The sequence below is a fragment of the Cylas formicarius genome, unplaced genomic scaffold (assembly GCF_029955315.1).
Source record: "Cylas formicarius isolate icCylForm1 unplaced genomic scaffold, icCylForm1.1 PGA_scaffold_5__7_contigs__length_24384050, whole genome shotgun sequence".
Taxonomy (NCBI): Eukaryota; Metazoa; Arthropoda; class Insecta; order Coleoptera; family Brentidae; genus Cylas; species Cylas formicarius.
The window spans coordinates 5,489,545-5,513,193 of NW_026844341.1; the positions used below are offsets into that span (position 1 = coordinate 5,489,545).

General features: G+C 33.1%; 1 protein-coding gene across 7 annotated transcripts in view; it reads left to right on the forward strand.

Annotated features, from left to right (window-relative positions):
* Positions 1-23,649, forward strand: part of LOC132702109 (A disintegrin and metalloproteinase with thrombospondin motifs 7) — a 185,340-nt gene that overhangs the window by 139,100 nt on the left and 22,591 nt on the right. For 6 of the 7 annotated variants that reach the window (XM_060670548.1, XM_060670544.1, XM_060670543.1 and 3 more), the window contains 2 exons: positions 2,606-2,752; positions 23,374-23,472. In XM_060670548.1, coding sequence (XP_060526531.1) covers positions 2,606-2,752; positions 23,374-23,472 — 246 coding nt within the window. The remainder of the gene's footprint in view (positions 1-2,605; positions 2,753-23,373; positions 23,473-23,649) is intronic. The other variant, XM_060670546.1, reaches the window with a different exon arrangement.

Below are 23,649 nucleotides of genomic sequence, written 5' to 3' on the forward strand. Positions count from 1 at the left end.
AGACATTGATGGTACGATATTGATTTCTATTAAAATAAAAATTATTCTCTCAATCTCCAATCATTTCTAAAGAAATTTAATTTGTTGATTTCTTTCAATCCAATGTACGGTTTCGCTTAAAAAAATAAAAAACCTCTGCATGGTCATAACAATATCTTTTATATAATTATGTTGTCAAATCGGTTGTTTGATAGTTGCTTGACATCAGTTTTAACATGCAGTTCTTCGCGTCTTATTAATTTGGTGTTTAGAATATCCGAGCATTGTTTTTTAAAAAAGAATTGACCAGTTTATTAATGGGGAGTTGGCAGATATTCGTTTATATCAAGAGCACTTTCCTAATGGAGTGATACCAGATAGGCGAACAAATGTATACAGAAGGTTGATTGAAGTAGGCACTTTGAGGGCAAACAATCATTTCAAAGGGGCCCATCGGACTGTAAGAACTCTATAAATTGAAGAATTAGTTTTAAATTATATTGATCAAAATGCTGAACTTGCCCAAATGCCCAAATATTTTCCCTTGCTTATTAATAATTTTTGAACAAAATTGCGCATTATTCCTTGTTTGACCGAGAAATACTCTGTACAGATGAAGCTAACTATTCCAGAAATGCAATCAGAAATTTCCACACTAACCATTTGCATAATTTAAACGTCAAGAACAGTTTTCGGTAAATGTATGGGCTGGGATTGTTGAAAATTACTTAATTGAAACTTTTTCCTGCCAGAGTGGCCATAATTATCGCCTATTTTTAGAAGAGGATTTCCAAAATTGCTAAATAAAACGATCCACTATGCGATCTGCAAACCCATAGGAGTCTCGTACAAAAGTTTCTTGGCCTCTCCTGAAGATTTAAAGTATTATTATTTGGTTGATGCAAGTCACTTGTTGGCAATATTAAGTATTTTTTAGATAGCAAAGACATGATATTACTTCTTTTAAACATATAATACTCCAGATATACGAATTAAACCTATTGCTAAAATCACAGGGTGTCCATTTCTTAAGAAAGTGACCTATATTTCAAGCAAGGATTCCAAAAATGTGGAAATATATATGGTGTTCCATTTAAAATAACAAACTGTCGGAAGGGACACCTTTGGGACACCCTGTATCAACAAAATTATAATATTTTAAATCTTGAGGAGAGTCCAAGAAACTTTTGCATGAACCTTTTCTTCGTATCTCTTATGGATTTCCAGATCGTGGATCGTTTTATTTGCCACGCGGTGTACCATATTTAGTGAGGAACAGAATGTGAAGGTCTAAATAGGATTATTTCTTAAAAGTCTAGTTTATCGCACCCCAGTTAACACTGTGGAAGAGCTGAAGGATCGTATAAGGGCTTCGTGCGATTTAATAAACAATACTGGAGGTATACTTCAAAGAGTATGCGGCAATATGAGGAAAAGAGCTGAAGCGTGTATCCTTCAAGGTTGAGGACACTTTCAACAACTTATCTAGTTTCTATGTTCTACTTTTTTTCAAGAAGCTTGTTGTTAGTTTATTAACAGTCGATTTTGCTTCACTTACTTTACTTATTTATCTTGTTTTAGACATATATTTGATTTTTCACAAAAAAAATTCTCGTTGAATCTAGTGCAGTGGCGACCTAATTTCCTTAAAAAAATAATGACATTTGTATTCATTTATGAGCAGATTTACTCTCTTTTTTTTACGTCGTCGCACGGTTTTCACTTAAAAATAAAAAGTAATTTCTCTGTATGCCGTCAAATAACGATATTGTTATGACTACGCAGAGAAGAGGTTTTTATTTTTTTAAGCGAAAACGTTAAATTGGATTTAAAAAATGAAGAAATTAAATTTCTGTAGAAATGATTGGAGATTGTGAGAATAATTTTCACTTTAAGAGAAATCAGTTGCATACCATCAAAATAGACATGTGAAACTCCGCCCGCCACTGGTGTATTTTAAAAAAATCCTGGTACATTTAATAATGCCTGTTAATATATAGCACATGTGTGTCAAATTTCATTAAAATATCCAAAGTGGTATTACAGATATTAAAAAAAATATATTTTATTTTTGAAAACCTTACCACCCTGTATCTCAAAAGTGAAGACGTTTAGGACACATGTTCATATAAAGTTTTCATTTTAAAATGGACCCACAAATCGCCTCCTTAAATATTGACATCGATTAGAAAACACCCTATACTTGGATATTTCGCTACCTTCAAGTGGTATCATATTACGGCACTAGGTCTATAATTTTTTCTTCATCCGGATTCTAACAAGCCAACCAACAAATTTTTTAGTTTTAAATTTCTTTATTACCTCTTAAACACTTGCGTTTTGGTCAACATTTCAACATTTCTAATTGAATTTGCAAAATTTCTATTAAGATTATTTGCAATAGCGAAAGCGTCATTACACTTTGCTATATTTTTAGCGCTCTGAATCGCTTATTTCAAAATGTTAGAGTCGTTTTTCGAATAGTTTTAGGAAACATACGCAGCTCTATTAACGAAAAACAAATGAATAACGCATGCAAAAAATCAAGCATCATCTAAAATTTGCGCATTGTTTGTTTGGTCGTCAATTTAACTACCCAGGGGTGTTTCAAAATGTTCTTTTATAGTTTCGGAATGTTGCACGACACGGAGAAGACTGGCTGCAAGCGCAGGCAAGGCAATAAACTTCACATAATGACACCGAGCTTCGAGGCTGACACTGTAAGCGTCAGTTGGTCCAACTGCAGTAGACGAGAGATCACCAACTTTTTGGAGTAAGTGTTACATGTCTCTTTAATGGCTGTAAACTATTCTTCCTATTGAATCATGATATTTCATTATCCATCCACAGTCTCATCATTTTTAACATATCAGTTTTTAGTAGAAATATGAAATATTAAGTTTGTACGCTAGAAAATTTAATTCCACGCAATGCAAATTTGTAATAAAGAGAGCTCCGACTAGCTTTCCGTTCCGTTTTCGTCCGTCTTCTAAGTTTCTATTTTTGCGCTTGATGCCCTCCATAATGGCTTGTTAATTTTTCCACACAACTTTAACGTCTTCGATCTATCAGAGACAAAATTCCGTTCGAGTTAGCACTAGTTTGCAACATTCCATGCATATGCCGCAAAGAATACATTGGAGAGAACACGGGGAAAAATATCAACCATGTTCAAAGAATATGAAAGAGCCTTAAAACTACAACAAATACACAACAGTTGCCAAACACGATCACCAAACCGGAATTTAAATATTATTCGAATTCGATAAAACTAAAAGAAAAATCCCCGAATCCATAGAAATCTATAAGCAACCAAACATTCTTAACATTAGTTCAGGTCCTCTCACCGATATGGGAATCAGGTATCCGATACAAAGTTTATGCCCTTCTTTTAGCTGCGCGCCCCTCAAACAGTATATGAGTGGATACTAGGGTGCTTAAAAAAAAAATTAAATGTTTGTTTTTGATATAAAAAAAATCCTCGCCAAAGATGAGCTCATCTCTAAGGAGTCGCTATTTTTATTTTAGATTCAGATTTAATTAACATTTGGAAAATTATTTTTCCACTAAAATTAAATTTACGTATAATGTTCGAGATTTTTTAGAAAAAACCAATTTATATTGTTAAAGTTGAGTCTTTAAGCTTTCCAAAACCGTATAACAAAGCCATTTAAAAATTACTAAATTTTGAACTTTCCAGAAATAGCTTCTAATAATTTTTTATCTACAAAATTTCTAAAATTTTTTATCGTAATTAATATACACACTGTCGTCCGATTACGATCAGATAAAAACTCGGAAACCCACGCAACAGTATTTATTCCCACAACTACATGAAAATACAATAAAATTGTGCGTGTAAAATAATGTGTGTCTCCTCTTCGCCATTAACCTCTCTCTGTCAGTCCGTCCGATGAACCACCGACCACACCCAAAAAAGGCACAAAAAGAATATCAGAGATCAAATCCCCACATTAGGTCATACGGTACAGTTGTCAAATTATCAGTGTCTGCAAGAAAATTTATTTGGTTGGTTTTTCATGTAGAAAATTACTGAAACGAAAATTAGCGAGTATAAGAAAAATTTTACAATTATTTTTGTACAAGCATACAGATTTTAACCTCACAATTAATTAGAGTCTCTGTCGAGACTTATAAGTTTGCACAAATTCTCAAGGCGATTTTTAAATGTATGCTCCGTAATTTTTTGTTTCTAAGTTATCTTTTTTTTTTTTTTCAAAAGTTCCCACTCTCGATAAACTTTCATGATTTTAGTCATAGCATTATATGGTTGACAGACGGGAATACCAGTAGGTTTCCAAACTTTCATAACATCACGAATCATTTCATCAACGCACTGTCGAATTGTGAGGTTAGAATCTGTATGCTTGTACAAAAATAATTGTAAAACTTTTCTTATACGCGGTAATTTTCGCTTATTTAATTTTATACATGAAAAACCAACCAAATAAATTTTCTTTTCAGCCATTTTACTGATAATAATTGAAATTACTGAGAGCTTTAAAGAATGACAATACACAATAATTTCTTAAAATATGTGTTGCAGAATAGTGCTGCCACCTACACTAAGTACTGACAATCATTTTAAAATTTGAAATCGGTAGAAATAAAACACTGACTATTAATTAGAATAAAAATTTTGGGAAATTATGTAGATAAAAAATTATTAAAAGCTATTTCTGAAAAGTTCAAAATTTGGTAATTTTTAAATGGCCGTAACTAATCTTCTTTTAATGATAATCATACTTTGTTATACAGTTTTGTAAAGCTTAAAGATTCAACTTTAAAAATATAAAATGTGTTTTTGTAAAAAGTCACTATCATTATACGTAAATTTAATTTTAGTGAAAAAATGATTTTTCTCATGTTAATTAAATCTAAAACTGGACCCCTTAGAGTTGAGCTACAGGACTCATCTTTGTTGAGGATTTTTTTATATCAAAAAGAAACATTTGAGAGGATAAGGGCTAAAAAAAAATATTTTTTTTTGAAGCACCCGAGTGGCTACAGAGTAGAATGCGATCCAGTTTCTGTAGAAACCAAAAAGATGATTCGAGAAACGTCAACAAATTTGATTTATAAACTACCGACGCAGGAAGCATCAAGAAGATTTGAAAATTACCGGCCTCGTTTCGACAGAACGGGAAAACAAAAATTGCGTGAACAATTTTTTTGGCCATAACATTAAACAGTTTCTTTTTTTTTTTTATACATAATTTTCTCTATAGTTTTTAACCTGACTGCTACTGTTCCCGCTATTGCTTCCTGGACTGACTGACCAATTTTCATTTTCTTTTCATTCTTTCAAACAATTATTCGGATTAAAGACAAGCGATTTTAGATAGTTGCTAAAATAAATTGAACTGTTAAATATTTTTACTAATAAGATAAAATTCATTTTATTATTAAGTTGAAGAAATAAACAATATAATTAAGGTTTTTTGAAACTCTTTAACACCTGCTAGTAATATAATTTTTGTAAAAATATCGCTATATGCAAATAATGTAAAATAGTACGTAAAATAATAAAACTATCATTTTCTCGCTTTTTTCGGCATTTTAGTTCGCTGGTTTGCGAGCGATCGCTCGGCATTTTTTTGCGGGTTAAGCAGTTTAAATTAAGACTCTTTTTATCACAATTAACTACTCTTTCTCTTTTACACCCTCGAAACTAGAATTTTTAGGATACATGTTTGCGCTTATGGAGTTGGGACCTTTCATTAAATAATACAATGTATATTTTTATTTTTATGTGCTTGTATTTTGTTAGCTGTTTCGTTTTTAACTACACGATTTGGACAGTTGGACTCATGGACTGTTTTTTTTTCTACTTTTTATAGTACTCGCAATTAGCATATATAAAAGATATGAGAGACGTATTTGATATTTAAATGTAAATATAAAGAATAATATGACTTATAATTTAAATTTTTTCGATATAAGGAAAGTATAATTGAAATTTTATTCCATTTGGTTTCTTACCGAAAAAATTAAATTCGATCTCGTAAGTGGACGACGCCGTTTGCGGTTCGACATTTTTTTTTTGTAGAAATTACGACGCCCACACCTCACAATTTTGGTGTTCCTTAAAACGAAATGAGTTCGGTAAACTTTTGCGAACGAGGGGAATATCGCCAAGAAAGTTGTTGGTCGGGAATTTTAACAAGTTTGATTTTCATAATTTTCGAGAGGGGAGCGTGTTTATTTAATCCCACCGATTGCCGAATTTTTGCTCTAAAAAGTTTAAATGTCAACTCTCCTCTACGCCGAAGGTGTATTGTAGTATATTACTTTTGTTTATTAAAGATTTGGTGGCTTTAGTTTATGATTCGAAAATACATTTAAATGCTGACAATCTAAAACTTTATGCTGTGTTAAATAATTACTTTGGCTGTCTAAAACTTTAGCAAGCCATACCGAGAATATATGATGATGACTATAAAAATTAATTACATTTTAGTGTCGATAAATGTTTTGTACTTAGCTTTAGTACAACTTGATATATTCTTTGATACTCAGTTATTTCTCAGGGCGCATATGAAGGATATAATAGATAGAGCATGTAGCGTGTAGAGTGGTTTTATTATAAGAAATGGTAAGGAATTTAAATAAATATGTCCTAAAACTTTACATACATAATTTATCACATAGTATACTAAGTCTAAGTTTATTATATGGAGTCCTTGCTATGAATCTCATGAGGCTCAAAATCAGTTTTTATGGTATTTATACTACCGTGAAACTTGTAAAAAAATAGAAAAAATGTGCCTGCAGTGATTTTGTTATACAAATTATTAAATAATATGATTAATGCTCCTGAATTATTAAATCAAATTAATATTCATGCTGCCGAGTATATAACACGAAATTCTCTGAATTTTTACGTAGACTAACCATTACTGCAATTTAAAAATTATTTTTATTTGTGAATTGGGTGATAAAATCCGCTCAGATTATGACTAAAGGCATGTATCATTAGTTAGTAAGTTTAAATCTAAACTCTTTGAAATATGGAATGAATTATTAAATTTTATTCTTTTATTTCTTAGTTTCTTTCCACCCTAGTCTGTAAATGGAACTAATACTGTAAAGTTTTTAATGAAATAAATAAATAAATTACCTGAAAAAAAATTCCTCGTCTAACTTTCAAAGAAATCAAAATTGAGAAACCATATTCTGAACAGACTGCTTTTAGCGAGATAATTTTGATTATCATACAATTCCTTTTTACTTCTTTATATACATATTTCTCGCACTTATTCTATTTTATGTATAAATATTATCACTACCATTACTACTACTTTTCTGAGCTAAGAGATGATAACTAGCGAGCATGCATCTAAAACTAACCAGAACTATTTTCTGCACCCAGAAACCACAATCCACAAATCAGGATTCGTATGAATACCCATCGTATAAATTCATTACAAAAATTGACTGATGTCTGCGACCGACCCTCGTAGCGAAGAAATAGCATGCATAGATGATGGAATATTTCCTCTAATTATCGCGTCCATTGACACGAAACATTTGCTAGAGATGAAAGCTCGATGAAAATGCATGTCCGAAAAATGTTTGCGAATGAAAATGCTAAATGCTAGATATTCCAGAAAATTTAAATTACATTTAGCTTTTCTGCTTTTGTAGGTCCAATTAATGACCAATTTATATTTGTTTCCTTCAATTCTTCCCAAATAAGTAGGTCTACGCTACATTTGAGCATTAATTGAAGCTTCAGGAATTTTGGATGGTAAAATTTTTTAAAGAGTCAACAAGATTTTGATTTAAAAATTTTTTTTCAAAAAATTTAGACAAGTTTTTCAATAATAATCTGATTAAATCGGCCAGATCGTGAATTAAATTTCAGTTTTGTCCTTCCTTTAAGTTGCCTACTTAAAAAACCATACCATCCGTAATTTGAACGATTATTTCATTAGTGCCAAGAATTCAGCATTATTTTTTATAACAATTATACCCAAGAATCTGTATTGGTTTTGTGATTGTTTTATTTATCTATTTTATATGAAGCGAGAGAGAATAGCTGCAAAGCTATCTGCAAGGTATCAGATGAAATAAATCCCTAGAATGAATAAAATTCTAAAATCGAATTTGTCAATTTCAAATCCTGCGCTGAATTTCCAACTTCCAGGATTTTTTCCTTATTTTATTTATTTATGTACACGTGAGAAGAAAGATGAGGATCATAAAATACGCGGTCCCAAAGTTGTGTCACTTTTAAACCGAACTCACTCAATCGGAATTGAATTTGCTTTGTTTTAAAGCGGCAAAACGCCGATTGATTTCCAAAAAATCGTTGGGAAAATACGTACCTTCCGAGAATCGAACGCGAGATTTTATAACTCATAACTTTTAAATGCAAATTGGCAGAAGTTTGTGCTCTCCTAGAAAAGTAATTTTTCAATTTTTATTTAGTATAAATATAGATTTGTTGGGATATTATTAAATTCAATGAAACAAAACTTGGTTTTCGGAATTTTTCTTCATCTTTTTCTTGTCTCTATACAGCAACATGTTTTAAATTTTAAAAAGTTTTTTTCGCTCTACCCAACATAAATTTAATATTTGCATCACAATCTGAGCCCCTTAAGGTGTATTTTAGCAATCACATTTTGTGGACCTTCGACAGTGTTTCTCATTGTACGAGGATCACTTGAAAAGTTTCCCACTTAATTATGATACAAGACTTTTTGTCTCATTTTTTTTTTACTTTTCTACATAGTCTCCTTGTTGCTCTATACACTTCTCTTATCTCTCTAACCCGTCCAAATGGTACCCAGCAGTTTTCTTCGCAAAATAATTGTGGTTGCCTCCTAATTTGACGAAAATCTTTGTCCTCCGAGCGTAGTTTTCAAATGAGGGAACAAAAAGAAGTCGCTTTTCACTATATCTGGTGAGTAAAGTAGATAGTCAAGTAGTTCAAACCGCAATGGATTTTTGCCAATTCAACCGCTGGGATATGAGACTTCGCCTTATCTTGGTGAAACAGGATTTTTTTTGCAATTTCTGCGCTGGATGTGTCAAGTAATAGTGCTTCTGTATTGGGTTTTCCTATGTGCAGGTAGTATGCATCTACTTGTGACGGTAGTAACAAGGAGATTGAAGATTTCTATGATCAGGTAGACGGATTCTATTCATATATCAAAACTATCGATGTCACAATAGTATTTCGAGACTTCAATACTAAGGTTGGACAGGGAGCTGATGAAAAGATTGTAGGATCCTTCAACTTTGGTCACAGAAATGAAAGAGAAGAAAGGCTAGTACAGTGTTGCAAGGAATAAACAACTAATAATAACGAACACCTGCTATGTCTTTCCAAAACAGCTTCGGAGATATGACTTTAAAAAACTTAACTAAACATCAGTAAGATTACTTATTTACGCCGTTGTTAGCAGAGAAATAAATAACATCGAGATTACAGAGAAAGCGGAAGTGTGCTCCAAAGAACCCCTAATGAACACTAAACATGAAGCCAAAAACCCATGGATGATACCATATATACTGAACCAAAGGAGATTGGCTAAAACACAAAGCTCTGAATTATACAAGAGACTTCACAGAAACATTAGAAAAGAAACTAGGCATGCTAGAGAGGAATGGATGATCGATAGATGCCAAGAAATAAAAGACCATAGTAAACTACATGAAACCTTTAATGTACACAAAAAGAAAAAAAGAGCGACTGGTAGATCTGGGAAAAGAACAGCAGGAAACATAATAGATCAATGTGGCAACCTGGTTTATGAAATTTAAGAAGAATTAAGTGAATAACAGTATTCATAAATGCAGAATGCCCAGCTATAACCATTTCAGAAGTCCAATACGCTATCAAGATGGCAAAAAGTGGAAAAGCACTGGGCCCAGACGACATGCCAGTGGAGTCATGGAAGAAGGTTGTCTCGAAACACTCACACACTTCTTGAATATAGTTTACAGTATTCAGATTGTTCCAGATGAATGGTTAATTGTCCACTTTTGTTATCCTACCAAAAAAGTCCTATGCATAATCCTGTGAAGATTTTAGAACAATTAGACTAATGAGCCATTTGTTGAACGGCCTCAGAACACGTGAGGCACTCATTGCAGTACAAGCGATACAGAGACATTGACTGCGAAGTATACGCATGTTTTTTGGGCTACACTAAGATGTTCGATAGGTGTCAGTACGGGAAAAATGATGGAATTATCAGCAACCTGTACTGGGGACATAAGGCAGTCATGCGTATAGAGGAAAAATACTCGGAACTAGTAGAAAATCCTCGGCGAGTAAGACAGGGGTGGGCACTGTCGCCTCTGCTATTCAACCTCTACTCTGAGGACATCATTAGCAGAGCGTTGGATGGAATTCGGAGTGGAATAAAGATAAATGGAGAAAATATAAGCAACATCCGTTACGACCCTGTTTTGTTAGCTAACAGTCTGGAGAACGTACAAGAACTAGTGAGTTCTCTTAATATTACCAACAACGGTGTGGTGTAGAACTTAATGTTAGAAATACTAAGTACATGGTAATCAGTAAAACTCCAACACCATATACAGAACAATAACATAATCGTCGAAAGGGTTGAGAAATTTACTTATTTAGAAAGCACTGTGTCTGAAGCATAGAATCGTTCTGTGGAGATTCACTACAATGAAAAACCTACTGACCAACAGATACCTCAGTTTGGAGCTAAAAAACGGAATAGCAACTGCTATTCCTCTGTATGGAGTGGAGAGTTAGACAATATCGAAGGCAGAAGAATCCTGGAGATACATTGTACTGATCAAACAAGAAAAAATGAAGTACTGAACGGAATGAGATGCCAGCCACAGCAATTAAAAAACGTAAACTTGAATACCTTGGGAGTTATGAGAAATGAAAATAAATGTCGCTTATTACAAAACATCGCGCAGGGCCAAAGTAGAATGGAAAAGAGGTATTCTGATCTGCTGCCAATAAAGTGCGAATAACAATGATAATCGCCAACATCCGAAACGGATAAGACATGAGAACAAAAAGAAGAAGAAGGTAATCGGTTAAGATTACTCCACGGCTATCCCAAAAAATAATCGTCATCACTTCCCCAGCTGAAATAGTATGTTATGCAATGAACGAGTGACTTAAAAAGTTTACCCAACATTTTGCATACTATAATTTTTCTACGACCGTTAGTTTTTGGATACATTTTCCCAAAACAATCCGAATACATTCACTGAAATGACTGTCAGAACTGACAATGTCAAAACTCAAGGCGTGGCAAATATCTCCAAAAACATCCGACTGCTCCCAAACCCGTGCCGGAAAATCCCGGAAATGTCCAACGTGGCTCTTATCCGTAGAAAACGAAAATGACGTAGTAAAATGACGCTTCCCGCACTCTAGATCGGTGTGTAATTAGTTATTTTACACACCGGAGTCGGTTCCCCCTTCGCCGTCACCTGTTATGATTGTATTTTTGATTCTGGCTTATAACGGTGTATCCAAGTTTCATCTACGGTAAATAATAGGTCCCAAAACTCGGATTTATTGCTCCTAAACTGCGCTAACAGAGCGTCGGAAACGTTTATTCCACCACATTGTTGATTTGACGTGAGTAAAAGCGGTATGGTCTGTTCATAAATATAAGAAAGTGACCAATTGCTTTTGAATGGGACTATCCAAGGATGGTCATTACCAAACAATGCAACCTAAAGTTTCGGAATTTAAATTCAGATAAAATTGTGGTCCGTAGTAGAAAATAATTTTATACCTACCTGTGTTTAATATAAAACAAATAATAATTAGAACAGGCGATGATAACGATAGTGATACTGATATATTATGTGAATAATTTTAAGTAATTTAAGTACGTAATAAAACTAATTTGTAATTTTATTTTACATTTAAACCGAAAGACATAAATAAATAAATAAATATTGTTTAGTATCTTTCCTAACAAAGCCCCAAATAATTAAATTTTAAGCAAAGTACGGACCTATTTGGCCATATTTCATTCTTAGAGCTTGCCCGGGTCTTTCCTTAATTCGTATCGGTTAGTCACTTTCTTATATCTATGAACGGACTTTACCTAACGCACTTATAGCTTTCTCATGCCTAAATCTTGATTTAAAGTGTGACAAACACGTTTTTTGGATATTTTTTAACCTCTCACTTTAATTCAGTGGTCGTTTAACACCATTTGATGAATTTTAGCAATATTATCGTCGGTAGTTACAGTTTTTGAACGTCCCGAACATTCATCATCTCCTAAGCTATTACGGCCACGTTTAAATTCAAAATTCAAAGCATGAGAAATATCTCCGAAAACATCCGGTTGCTCCCAAACCCATGCGGTAAAATCCCGGAAAAATTCAGCTGTCCAAAATTTCGCTGTGGCAAATGGCGGTACAGAGTCCCCATAGACAGAGTTCAACTTAACTTTATTTTGCTTAGGCGTATTGCCTTTGAAAAACAAATATTTATATCACTCTACTTAACTTTTTCCATGTTCACAAAAACACTAACATCGACTCACCCAGGAACTCAACTAGAAACTACGCTTCCAAAATGGCTGAAACCTTATTAAGTAACTAGCAAGAGGTGCACAACTACAATCACTAGGTTTTAGTAACTAGCAATCTTCACGGTGAGGTCGGAAACTTTTCAAGTAATAACTAATTTTCGTAAAAAAAAGAAAAAGAAATTACTATAATGCAGCACCAAAACTATATTTTTAGTTCATTTAAAACGTCATCAAAAATACATTTAATCAAGTATTTAGTACAACTTAAATATATCGACTTAAAACGTCTGCTGTTGGAGTCAAACAATAACTCTCCTGCTTTCGTTTAATGCAGAAAGATTTATCGCTAATCAACAACTAATAAAACTCCTGCGGTTTTCAATTCAAACAAATGAAAATAGATGGAAAACCCAATGAGACTCCCATCATAAACTTCAGAAATCCAAATATAAAATAATATACATGGTGTTCCATTTAAAATGATGACTTGTAATCGTGACGTTGTGCTTTAAAACAAAAAATTATATTCCCTTCTGTAAAATATGTAACTAAACACCGATCTAGCGTGCGGCATGATCAGCGTCTGAAAAAACGTTTTTATTTTTTGTCTGTTCTCCGTTCTGTGTTCTCTGTCGACGCTCCATAAAAACGCGAATAACTTCCGAACGGTTGGAGTGATAGAGCTGAAGTTTTGCTCCTTTTAAACTGGCCACGAGACACATAATAGAAAATGGCTGCGATTGGATATTGGCATCTGTCTTTTATCGCGATGTTCGTCTATTTTTCGTACATTGCGATGAAACACGATAAATGTCCGAAATTTGCACTTATCGATTTCAAAATTGCCTCAAATACAGAGCTTGGGTCACTAACGGAACCTATTGAAATTGGGAGGGTCGAGAAGTATATCTTAAAAAAAGACATTTCTTGAAACCGGTTTATGCGGTCGAAAAAAAACGTGTATCAAAAGATCCACGAGGCCAAGTGCTTTAAATTTTTGTTCTTGACAATTTTTGAAAATGTACAGGGCGTGGCGAGTATTAACAGAGAACTGAAAATGGGATTCCTCTTTTAAGGAAAATGTGGCATAACTAGAAGACTGTGATTCAGATGCTAATTTGTTTTACACCAAAATATAGCTCGTGTAGGCGACTAAAACCTGACATAAGGTTTTCACATTTTTTACAGAGAATATTCTGTGCTATATCCAAAAAAGTCGTAGGTGTCTCAAATATATAGCCATCGACTTCAAATTTGGCAAGGAAGTAAAAGTCGGTACGCACATCTAAACACTAGAAATTGAGCGCAATCAAATGCCACCAAATAATTTTTAATTTTGCGAAAGTTTCATAGTGGTCCGGACGAGTACGATAGAAAAAAAATTGTTCCTAATTCTCTTTGCGTATTAAAAAAGGTGCTCTTCTCGTTTATTTTCTAAAAACACTCGCATTTTATTCAAATGCAAACCTTCGCATATTAGGCTATGCCTAGATGGACCACGACGCCGAATTCAACGAGTATATCGCTGTCAAATACATAAATATCCATTATAAAATCACTCCGTTTTTGTTTGTACCTGCTTCAGTTTTTTCTTTTTGTATAAATTTGTCTATAATATTTACTTTTGCCATATTACTTACCCTGTAGGATACTGTGGCGGTGGTCGAATTGGTGTAATTAATTATACAACGGTGCGAACTTCAATTTTCTAATTAAATTTGCATGCGCCAAGCACCGAGTCTTACGCTGTTCTTAGCCTCATCTACCGCTCCATATTCATGACATGTCGAGCCACTCGAACAACTTCAGGTTTTCCGTTAAAGTAACACATCTGAGTAGCTATTATGAATCCAAATACCCGCACGAGATTTATTATTATCACAAAATACCGTGTATGATGTAGAACGATGGAGATTAAACATTTAAGCTAAAGCTCCGTAGGTACATGTATTTCTGCGCGTAGTTTAATCAGTTAAAAATTCATGTTAAAAATTTTTATCTGATTTTTAACTGGCCATTTTTCGCAGTGCAAATTGTGTTTCAATATTTAGGTGAATTTATGTTTTTAATTATTATTCAAAATAGTATGGTGTGGTAAAAGTCATTTAAAAAGTGTACTAAACGTGATGCACCCTATACTTTTTCTTCGACCTTCAGTTTTTGGGTACATTTTTGCAAAACAACACGAATGACATAACCGTCAGAATTAACAAACGTCGAAATTCAAGCCGTGTGGTAAAATCTCCGAAAACATCCGATTAAATTAAACACTCGAGCGGAGCGAGTGTTTAATTAACGAGTGACTTAAAAAGTTACCATACGTGTTGCGTACTATACTTTTTCTAGGACCGTTAGTTTTTGGGTACATTTTCGCAAAACAACACGAATAAATTCACTGACATGACCGTCAGAATTGACAAACGTCCAAGTTCAAAGCGTGGGAAATATCTCCGAAAACATCCGATTTCTCCCAAAGCCGTGCGGTTAAATCCCGGAAATGTCCGAAGTTACTCGGATCAGTGGAGAACGAAACTGCCGTGGCAAAATGACGCACGCTAGATCGGTGTGTAATTAGCTATTTTACAGACGGGAGTAGAAAAAAGTATTTACGACATAAAATAACTCGTGGATATATGAGAAAAATCCATAATCCCAAAACTAGAAGCTGGAGAAATGCGGCTGTTTAAACGTTAACTATACAGGGTTTTTTTACCGAACCCTTTGATTAAAGCTTTATTGATATGTAATTGAGAAAACCCTTTCAATTTTTAGGGTTAAGGTAATGCCAATGTATGCGGCCTAATTTTGGACACCCTGTATTATTGTAAAGAACAAAAATTTTTAAAATATCAACTTACGACTCGTTTTTAACAGTTTGTCAAATTTGAGGATGAAATTCTCAAAAATTACAAAAATATGCATTTGATTAAGCTGGAGCCACATATGTTTAGACATAAGAATGGGACATTATACATAACATATTTTTAGAAATTCATACAGAATCTCAAACTGTAATGGTCCATGTGAAATAAGCAAGTTGACAGAAACTTCATCTTAAACCGGAAAAAGAACGTTGAAAATATAAAAAAAGAAGTACACTTGGCACATAGGTCAACCCCAAAAATTAAAAGGCGTTTCTAAATTACATCTCAATAAACTTTTAAACAAGTTGTTCAATTGCAGTTTTTATAATAATAATAATAGTTGGGAGAAGATCCTGCCATTGCGTTGTGCCAAGCGAATTAAACGGTGAGCGGTGTTGTATGATATTTTTAAAATTGAAAGTCACTTTGAGATTCCAGAAGAATTTGAAAAGTGCGCAGAAATGCATAATTTTGTTTTTAGTGATGTGGAACCAGACAAAATGTTACACTTTTAGCTAATTAATTAAACCGCTCAATGAAAGCAGGTGCAATATGCAATAATTAATCCTATTGACAGGGTGTCAGACCACAAACAACTGAAAAAATTGTGGCATACATTTTTAAAAAACGATAATCTTATACCAGATTGCCAACATGGATTTTAGTAAGCATTATAGCACTGCAACGGCACTAGCGTGGCAGAGTGAATAATATAAAAGTATATTGAGGAACAGGGAAATGGTATTTCTTTGATTTTAGTAAGGCGTTCCATACTTCAAGTCACAGTTTCTTATTTGCAAAAGTGAAATATTTTCGTTTCTCAAATAATTCTTCAAATCTCATATAACTCGTATATCTACAGTCGGTTAAAATTACGAAAAGTGAACAACGGAACTTTTTGGAACAAACCTCCTGCTGTGTAATTTCGCTAGTTATTATTTCTTTATATAATCTTATATGAAATAGTTTACTAACGCAACTTGAACTTGAATTTATTTGCAACGGACCATAACTTAAAGCCTCTCAATAATCAGGAATTATTAATATCAATTAAAATGGACATCCATTCGTTTATTTATAAATCCAGAAAAAAATTTATTTTCACCTAAAATAACTCATTGCTAGTTACACATGCCTTAAAGGCATCATCTACAGGTCAAACCATTTCTCTGCATATGGAAATTGTCTGTTTTGGCAAAACTAAAAAATCAATTATTTTTATAATTACAATTAATTATATTTATAAATTTATATATTTTAAAATTATTTGAACTATGGTTAAAACGTCTTCCACATTCCCAAAGAACAAGGAATAACTTAATTTATATACTTCCTCGATGTAAAAGATAGATCTTTAACGTATGTGACAATGAAGATGTCAGTCAGATATCTACTTACACTTAAATCATTAAAATCTGAACTACTAACATTTCTCTTATACTCATTATATTATTCAATTTTTCTAATTTCCATGTTTTTTTTTTGTTTTTTGTTTCACAGACTTATTTTTTATCAACTAATAGTCTTGCAATCTACTCTGGGCTTCTAGTGTTTATAAACGGTTTTCATTCATGAATTTGATTTTCTTAACAAATAAACCCGTTATTAATATTACCATTTTTATCAGCCTTGTCAATTTCCTTTTCCATGGCCGCTAAGACATTTTTTAAATTGAAAAAAGCTATTCTAGCTGTCATTATTTTTTTACCACAATTAAGAATTTATTATGTGATTTTTTTCTTTCTTGATAATTGGTAAACAATCCGACCACAAAAAAGGTGCTGTCGCTATATTAGAAAAAATTTTAGGAAGTGATTTGTGAACTTTTATGTGTGTTATTTACCTCTAAACCTTCTAAATCAGGTTTTAAGGGTCGACGAGAGACATGTTGACTTTTGGTGGCAGCTCGCCTCAATCATTCATTGCAACATTTTAATAAAGCTCTTGTTCGCCATTTGAACGAAATAAAATGTCAGAAAAACGAGAGCATAAATTTTTAGCTCTTTTGAAATTTAACCCCATTCTACAAGAAAATTACCCCATGCAATATAACGTATAAAAGGAGTAATCTTGCGAGTATTCCGTTTCTGCATTTTTACTGTTACGTCTCGGTTTATTATGTCGTATTTTGAAAGAAACGTGTCGTTATTCCGATGATGCCCCTGCTCCTGCCACCTGCAGGATACTTTGTAGCAATATTAAAGTGCGACACGATGGCCTGTTGTAATGCTTGTGTGCTTGGTTTTAACTAATTGGAAATAGCGGAGGTTAGAAATGTTGTTGCTAATGATGTAAAACAGCAAATTAAATTAACAGATGAGAAAAATTAAGAAAGGATGAACTAACGAGTTTAAGCAAATCACATAAATTGAAAAATGTCAATTTTCTTGACCCATCGCGAAAAAGATAAGGATGAAATACCATTAGATCACTGTTCAATTCGAAATGAACATGTCTTTTTCAACAAAATAACTTATGTCTAATGCATAAAAAGTCTAGAAAATCTGAAAAAAAATGGTATTTTCAAAATATCTTAAAAACCAAAACCTAAATAAATAAATAAAAATCCTTTGCCTTGCCTTAATCGAGCATGTAAACAAAAATCCAACTCAAAATCAATTACAACAAGGCAAATTTTACAACAAAAATAAATAAATTAGCTAACAATAATAACAGATTACCAGTAACAATAAACTTGGGAAAAAGTTAATACCGTTGAAATAGCAAACACATAAGAAAATGAATTCTGAGGTATACCTTTGTGTCGTAATTTTTTCCATAAAATATTACGGGTATCCAATTTTCAGCATCTTATGTAAAAAGGCTACTAGATGAAATTCTTGCCTATCAGCGATGTTAAGCCAACGTTATTCCTTCAGTTTTTCACTAATATGGTCATTCATTTTTAGATTGAATATGAAACGAATACATGAGTTTTGCACTTTTTGTGGTTTGGCTTTAGTGGCCAATTCCAAACAGAGACGAAATAGAAATGCTTTAAGCTGATTATACATTGTGTAGGATAGACAAACACAAAAGCATAATTTCAAAAATAGTCACATAAAACGGATTATTCTTAAAACCAATAATAAAATTAAGCCAAAAATAAAAAATAATCTCAAAACTAAACATAAAGCAACAAGAAAACAAATTTTGTCCAAAAATACTATTATGTTATTTTTATACATCGCGATCGCAAGATTCGGCAAATACTACGTAATTACAAAAAAACTGAGCTTTCGTTCGCAGTGACTATTCATTAGTTGACTTCTGAATATCTTTTATACGTTATATGTATCGGTATTGTTCGCAACTCCAGTCGATCGTGCCAACAAGGTTTTACCAGAGTTGATAGTATTTTGAGGCAGCTTGTTCTTTGTATATTCGTATTTAAATTTTTTACAAAAGTTTCGCTTTGATCTCTTATGCTGAAATAAAACTATTAAACTGCCGATACACGGAAAACCATTGAAATTACTTCTCAACTAGTGTTATTAATTTATTAAGAGTTTAAGTTATTAAGTTTAAGAGTGTAAGAATAGCCGTAATAAGGTAACACAGGAATGCAGGATAGAAGTAGGTCAGCCTCAATATTCTTTTTGCACAGTACTTTAAAACGATTTTACATATCCTTTCCCAAGGATGTAGTGAAACCACTTATATTTAATTCAGCAGTCGATTCCATGCTTGCGTATCTTATTAAGGGTTTTGGGTTTTGTTTGGTCTACCCATCTAGTCTGTCTCTTGGGCGTTTGCCTTGAGTCGTCTATAAGCCCACATTTCGAAAGCCTCTATTCGGTTTTATCTGTTGCAATGGGGAAGATTAGAGCACCAACTAGACGCAGTTTCGTTCGTTTCGTGTCTAACTCCTGCGATTGTTCTGAAAAAGAGATTGCGGACCTGTTAAATCAGGTGTTTTGGCGTTCCCAATTCCTCAATTGTGATCCGTAGGTAGCTCCAGTTTACCTTATCAAACTCTTTTTGATAGTCTGCAAAGCAGAGATACAGTGGGATATTAAATTTCCTAACATTTTCAATAAGTTGCCTGGTATTTAGAATTTGCTCAATGGTTCGTTTTCCTTGTACAAAACCTGCTTGCTTCTCTGAAACCTGTGAATAACTTAATACAGAAAATCCTACTGCACCCCAAGATCGAACGTTTTTTGAATATTGGAATAAACAGCGACTACCCTGAGTCTTCCGACCGCCCTGTTTACATATTTTGTAAAATATTTCTATTCCCTCCTTGCCTAGAGCCTTTAAAACGTCTGCCGTTATTTGATCCCCACCAGTTGATTTTTTGATTTGGAGAAGTTTTATGGTATTTTCAACTTCTTAGCTTAGTAAATCAGCCCCGGAAGGGGGGGGGGGTATTTATTTCTGTTGGCAGCAGTTCTAAAATACCTGTTTCAATTTTTTCACAATATACCTGCCACACTTCTGCTGTACGATTGGCGTTATTTACGATTTCTCCTTCATCAGTTTTTATTACTTGGGTGCGTAGTTACCATATTAATTTGTTAAACAATTCCGGAAACTCATGTTTGTTGGACTGTTCCTCCAGTTCCCTACATACCCCTACTATCCATACACGAGACCGCATTGAAGTTACTTCTCCAACAAGCAGTCTAGAGAGGTACTTGGGAGGGGATACTGATATTACAACGAGCTACATGGGGGTTTAGGGGTGCAAGAATAGAAAGTAATAAGGTACGATGACAACACAGCAATACTGGCAGAAAAACCGGAAGATCTATAGGTCCTTCGGAATTCACTGCTTGAGGCCTCAAAAATAGAGGTCTCAAAACAAATGTCGGCTAGACAACATGAATGGTTCAAGGAAAAATGCAAGTAGATCAGGCTCAACATTTTTTTTTTGCACAAATATTTTGTGGTATCCTTTCCTTACGCCTTGCATACTTGCCGATAAGTGTAGATACTGTCTATGCTAATAAACTATTCCAGAGGAAATCTCTATAGAACCGAACCCTTCTTTCGTCTGGTGACGTCAGTCATTAGGGCCCGATAAAAGAAAATTCCTAGAAAAAATTTCTAAAATAATGGGATGAAACAGAAAACTGTTGGCTAGGTAGGAAGCTATTGTTATCCAAATTAGACAGCAGGTCGACATGCCTAAATGTTGTGTACGCTAACTCCTACTTTATTTACTGCAGAAGCTACCAGAAGCGGACTATAGGGGAGATAGGGGCTGGTTGACGAAACCACGACACTGGTGGCATTGCTAGTTTAGTAGAATATTGCCGAACGGAACCTAGAAAATCCCATGTATATTTTTAGATGACCAGATATTAGCTTCCCTGTACATTTTATAGCAAAGTTGTAATATGACTTTTTGAAGAAGTTATTGAATTAAATATGATGGCAAATATGGAAAATTTTTATAGTTTAGGTAATAAATCAAACACCAATGACAACACGAAAATTCGTGACACTAACAATATTATACAAAATACAAAAAACAAATAATTTCAGGGATTTTTTAAAAATATTTGTTTCACTTATGACACCGTGTGACAAATAATGCGCCTTAAGGTATAAATAAACTTTGACGTTTCTGTTTGTTTTGTGTTGTTTTTTTCATATTTCTATTTAAAAAGTTCTTAATTGTCAAGTTTTTTGTTAATATAAATTTTACTTGTATTTTAAATTAGTTATAGTTTTTTGGTTAATCTATAAACTTTAATTATTTATTTTTGTTATTAGGTCTTTTTAATCAAGTTAGATAATTAAGTATGAAATGTTTCTTTGAATATGTATTCTGAAGTTTTATTATATTTGTTAAAGTGTGTAGTATAGAGCCGACATTTCTCAAAATCTCCACGTATTAATGAACACCCTGTATTGTTAGCAATAGGATATATTCGTGTATCTGGAGTATTGTGTCTTTGCTATTTAAAAAATACTTAATATTGCCAACAACTATTATTTATTATCTTAAACCTCGAATATCTCGAAAAGTAAGTAAAATTTAAATATAAGATAAATTACAAACATACCTTGTTTCTTGTCTTAGAATTGATATCTGCATAAAAATATAGCGTGTTCCATTTGAAAATCTTAAGATTTTATTAATTAAATTGATCAAAACGGCATTACCAATTTGGGACACCCTGAAGAAGCTGAGGAGCATCTGTCAAGCTGATTGAGTATTGCATCATATCCTTAATCTGTTGTTAAATTTTCGTTGCAATACCTGTATCAGTAGGGTCACAACACAATTTTATATGGGGCAATCAAAATTGGAAAAAATCACGTAACCTCAATTTATGCCAAAACTATGCAAAACTCGAATAGGAATTTCTTGAGAAGGTGTCCTTTATTTTAACCAAGGATTCCAAAAATGTCGATATATACAGGGTGTTCCATTTAAAATAACAAAGTTGATGTTGTAGGGGACACTTTTGGGACACCCTGTATGAACAAAATTATAACATTTTAAATCTTCAGGAGAGTCTAAGAAACTTTTTTTCGTATCTCCTATGGGTTTCCAGATCGTATAGTGGATCGTTTTATTTGGCACATGGTGTACATTCACACTTAACAAAGAACCAAATGTTCAAAACTCTCGGTATTGGAGCCAAGACCATGAATATCGTTTTGTTCACACTCGAAGCCAATATCCTCAAGAAATAATTGTTATGGTGGGAATTTTCAGACGTAATATTATTGGGCCTCCCGGCAGAAACCTGTTTGGACATTTTTTAAAACAAAATGGAGCCGCACTAAAACAAGTTGTTCGCGAAGATTGGGAGATCCGGTACCAGAGTATTTGGGAAATAGTTTTAACGGAAATATAATTGACTCTAGGTGCCGAATCATTTGGCCGTGACATCTTCCCAAACGACTTCTTTCTGTGGGGTCACTTGAAAAGCGTTATCAATAAAAATGTTAAATTCGAAAATCTTAACCAGTTAAAAAAGCTTTTCTTGTACAAGAATTTCACAATATCAACTAAGGTTAGAAATGAATTTTATCATCGCTTAGAATATTGTTTCTGTTCCTTTTTAGCAATGCCGTATTTTTATTATAATTATTAATTATTTTTAACAAAAGATTTGAGGGACAAATTTATAGTGGTCCCGTGAAGCTTCCTTATTGCTTAACCCGTCCTTTAAATGAAATTCATTCCAAAAATATTTTAAAGGATAAGGAGGTCTTAAGAACCGAGTATGAGCTTGATCCTAAGAAAAACGTGGATGTCTTTGTTGTAAACCAATCTTTATTAAAATTATTAAAATATTCGCTGGTGTTTGTTATATTTAATTCAATATCAGAAAATTGGTTTATTAATATTTATTCAAACTCCGCACATGAGTTAATAACACTTACAGGAAGTTATATTATAACTTTTCTATAAAACGAGCACCTAAAATTTTACATGGGATTTCCGGTATATGCTCTTGTTTTGTAGCATTAAACTCATTGTTTTTCAAAATATTCAAAATTAGAAATAATTGAACATTTGTGTCGGTATTTCTGCGCCGTAGAATTGCAAATTAACCCTTAACCATGATTAATAATAAAACTTAAAAACTTAAAAAGGGCCTTTTTAAAAGAACGATTTTATCTGAGCAAGTCGGGTATATCTTAATACTTTGAGCTCAGAATTCTACAGCTAAAACATTTCTAATTATGAATGGATCAACCTGTATACATCAGGTATAAGGAAGCTTAACTGAGAAACTAGAAGCAAGTAAGCAAGTTTGAAAGAATTCAATTTAAAACCTTCAGTTTCATAGAGGCTGCATTAGCCGCACTCTTCGTATTTCTATATCAAAGCCTGGAATCACTCTAAATTAAAAAGATATTTAGAGTCTAACATTCTGCGAAATTAATCTATTTGCTAACTAACCAAACGAACCCAAGTAAATCTAAAAGTTTGAAATTGGTGAAATATCCGCTAGACAATATAAAACCATGCTGTGGTGTTTATAAATCTTTTTTTACTAATTTACTATCACATTTTTTTAATTTTTTCTTAGCAAAGGCCTAGGCAAATGTCTTCAGGATAAGCCGGAAGAGATAAAGGAATACCCCGTGTTACCAGCCGGTGCAATGTACAACGCTAACTACCAATGCAGGTAAATAAATTTCTTCTCTAACTATCAATAATTAGTTTTTGAAATGTCGCCCTTATGAGTTAAAAAAATTGAAAAAAACCAAGGATCATAACGATTCGAAGAATTCTAAATTTTTAAGAAACTTTACATTTTTCTTTTTTCCATGATAAGATGGGAAAAAAGAAATATCTTGATACG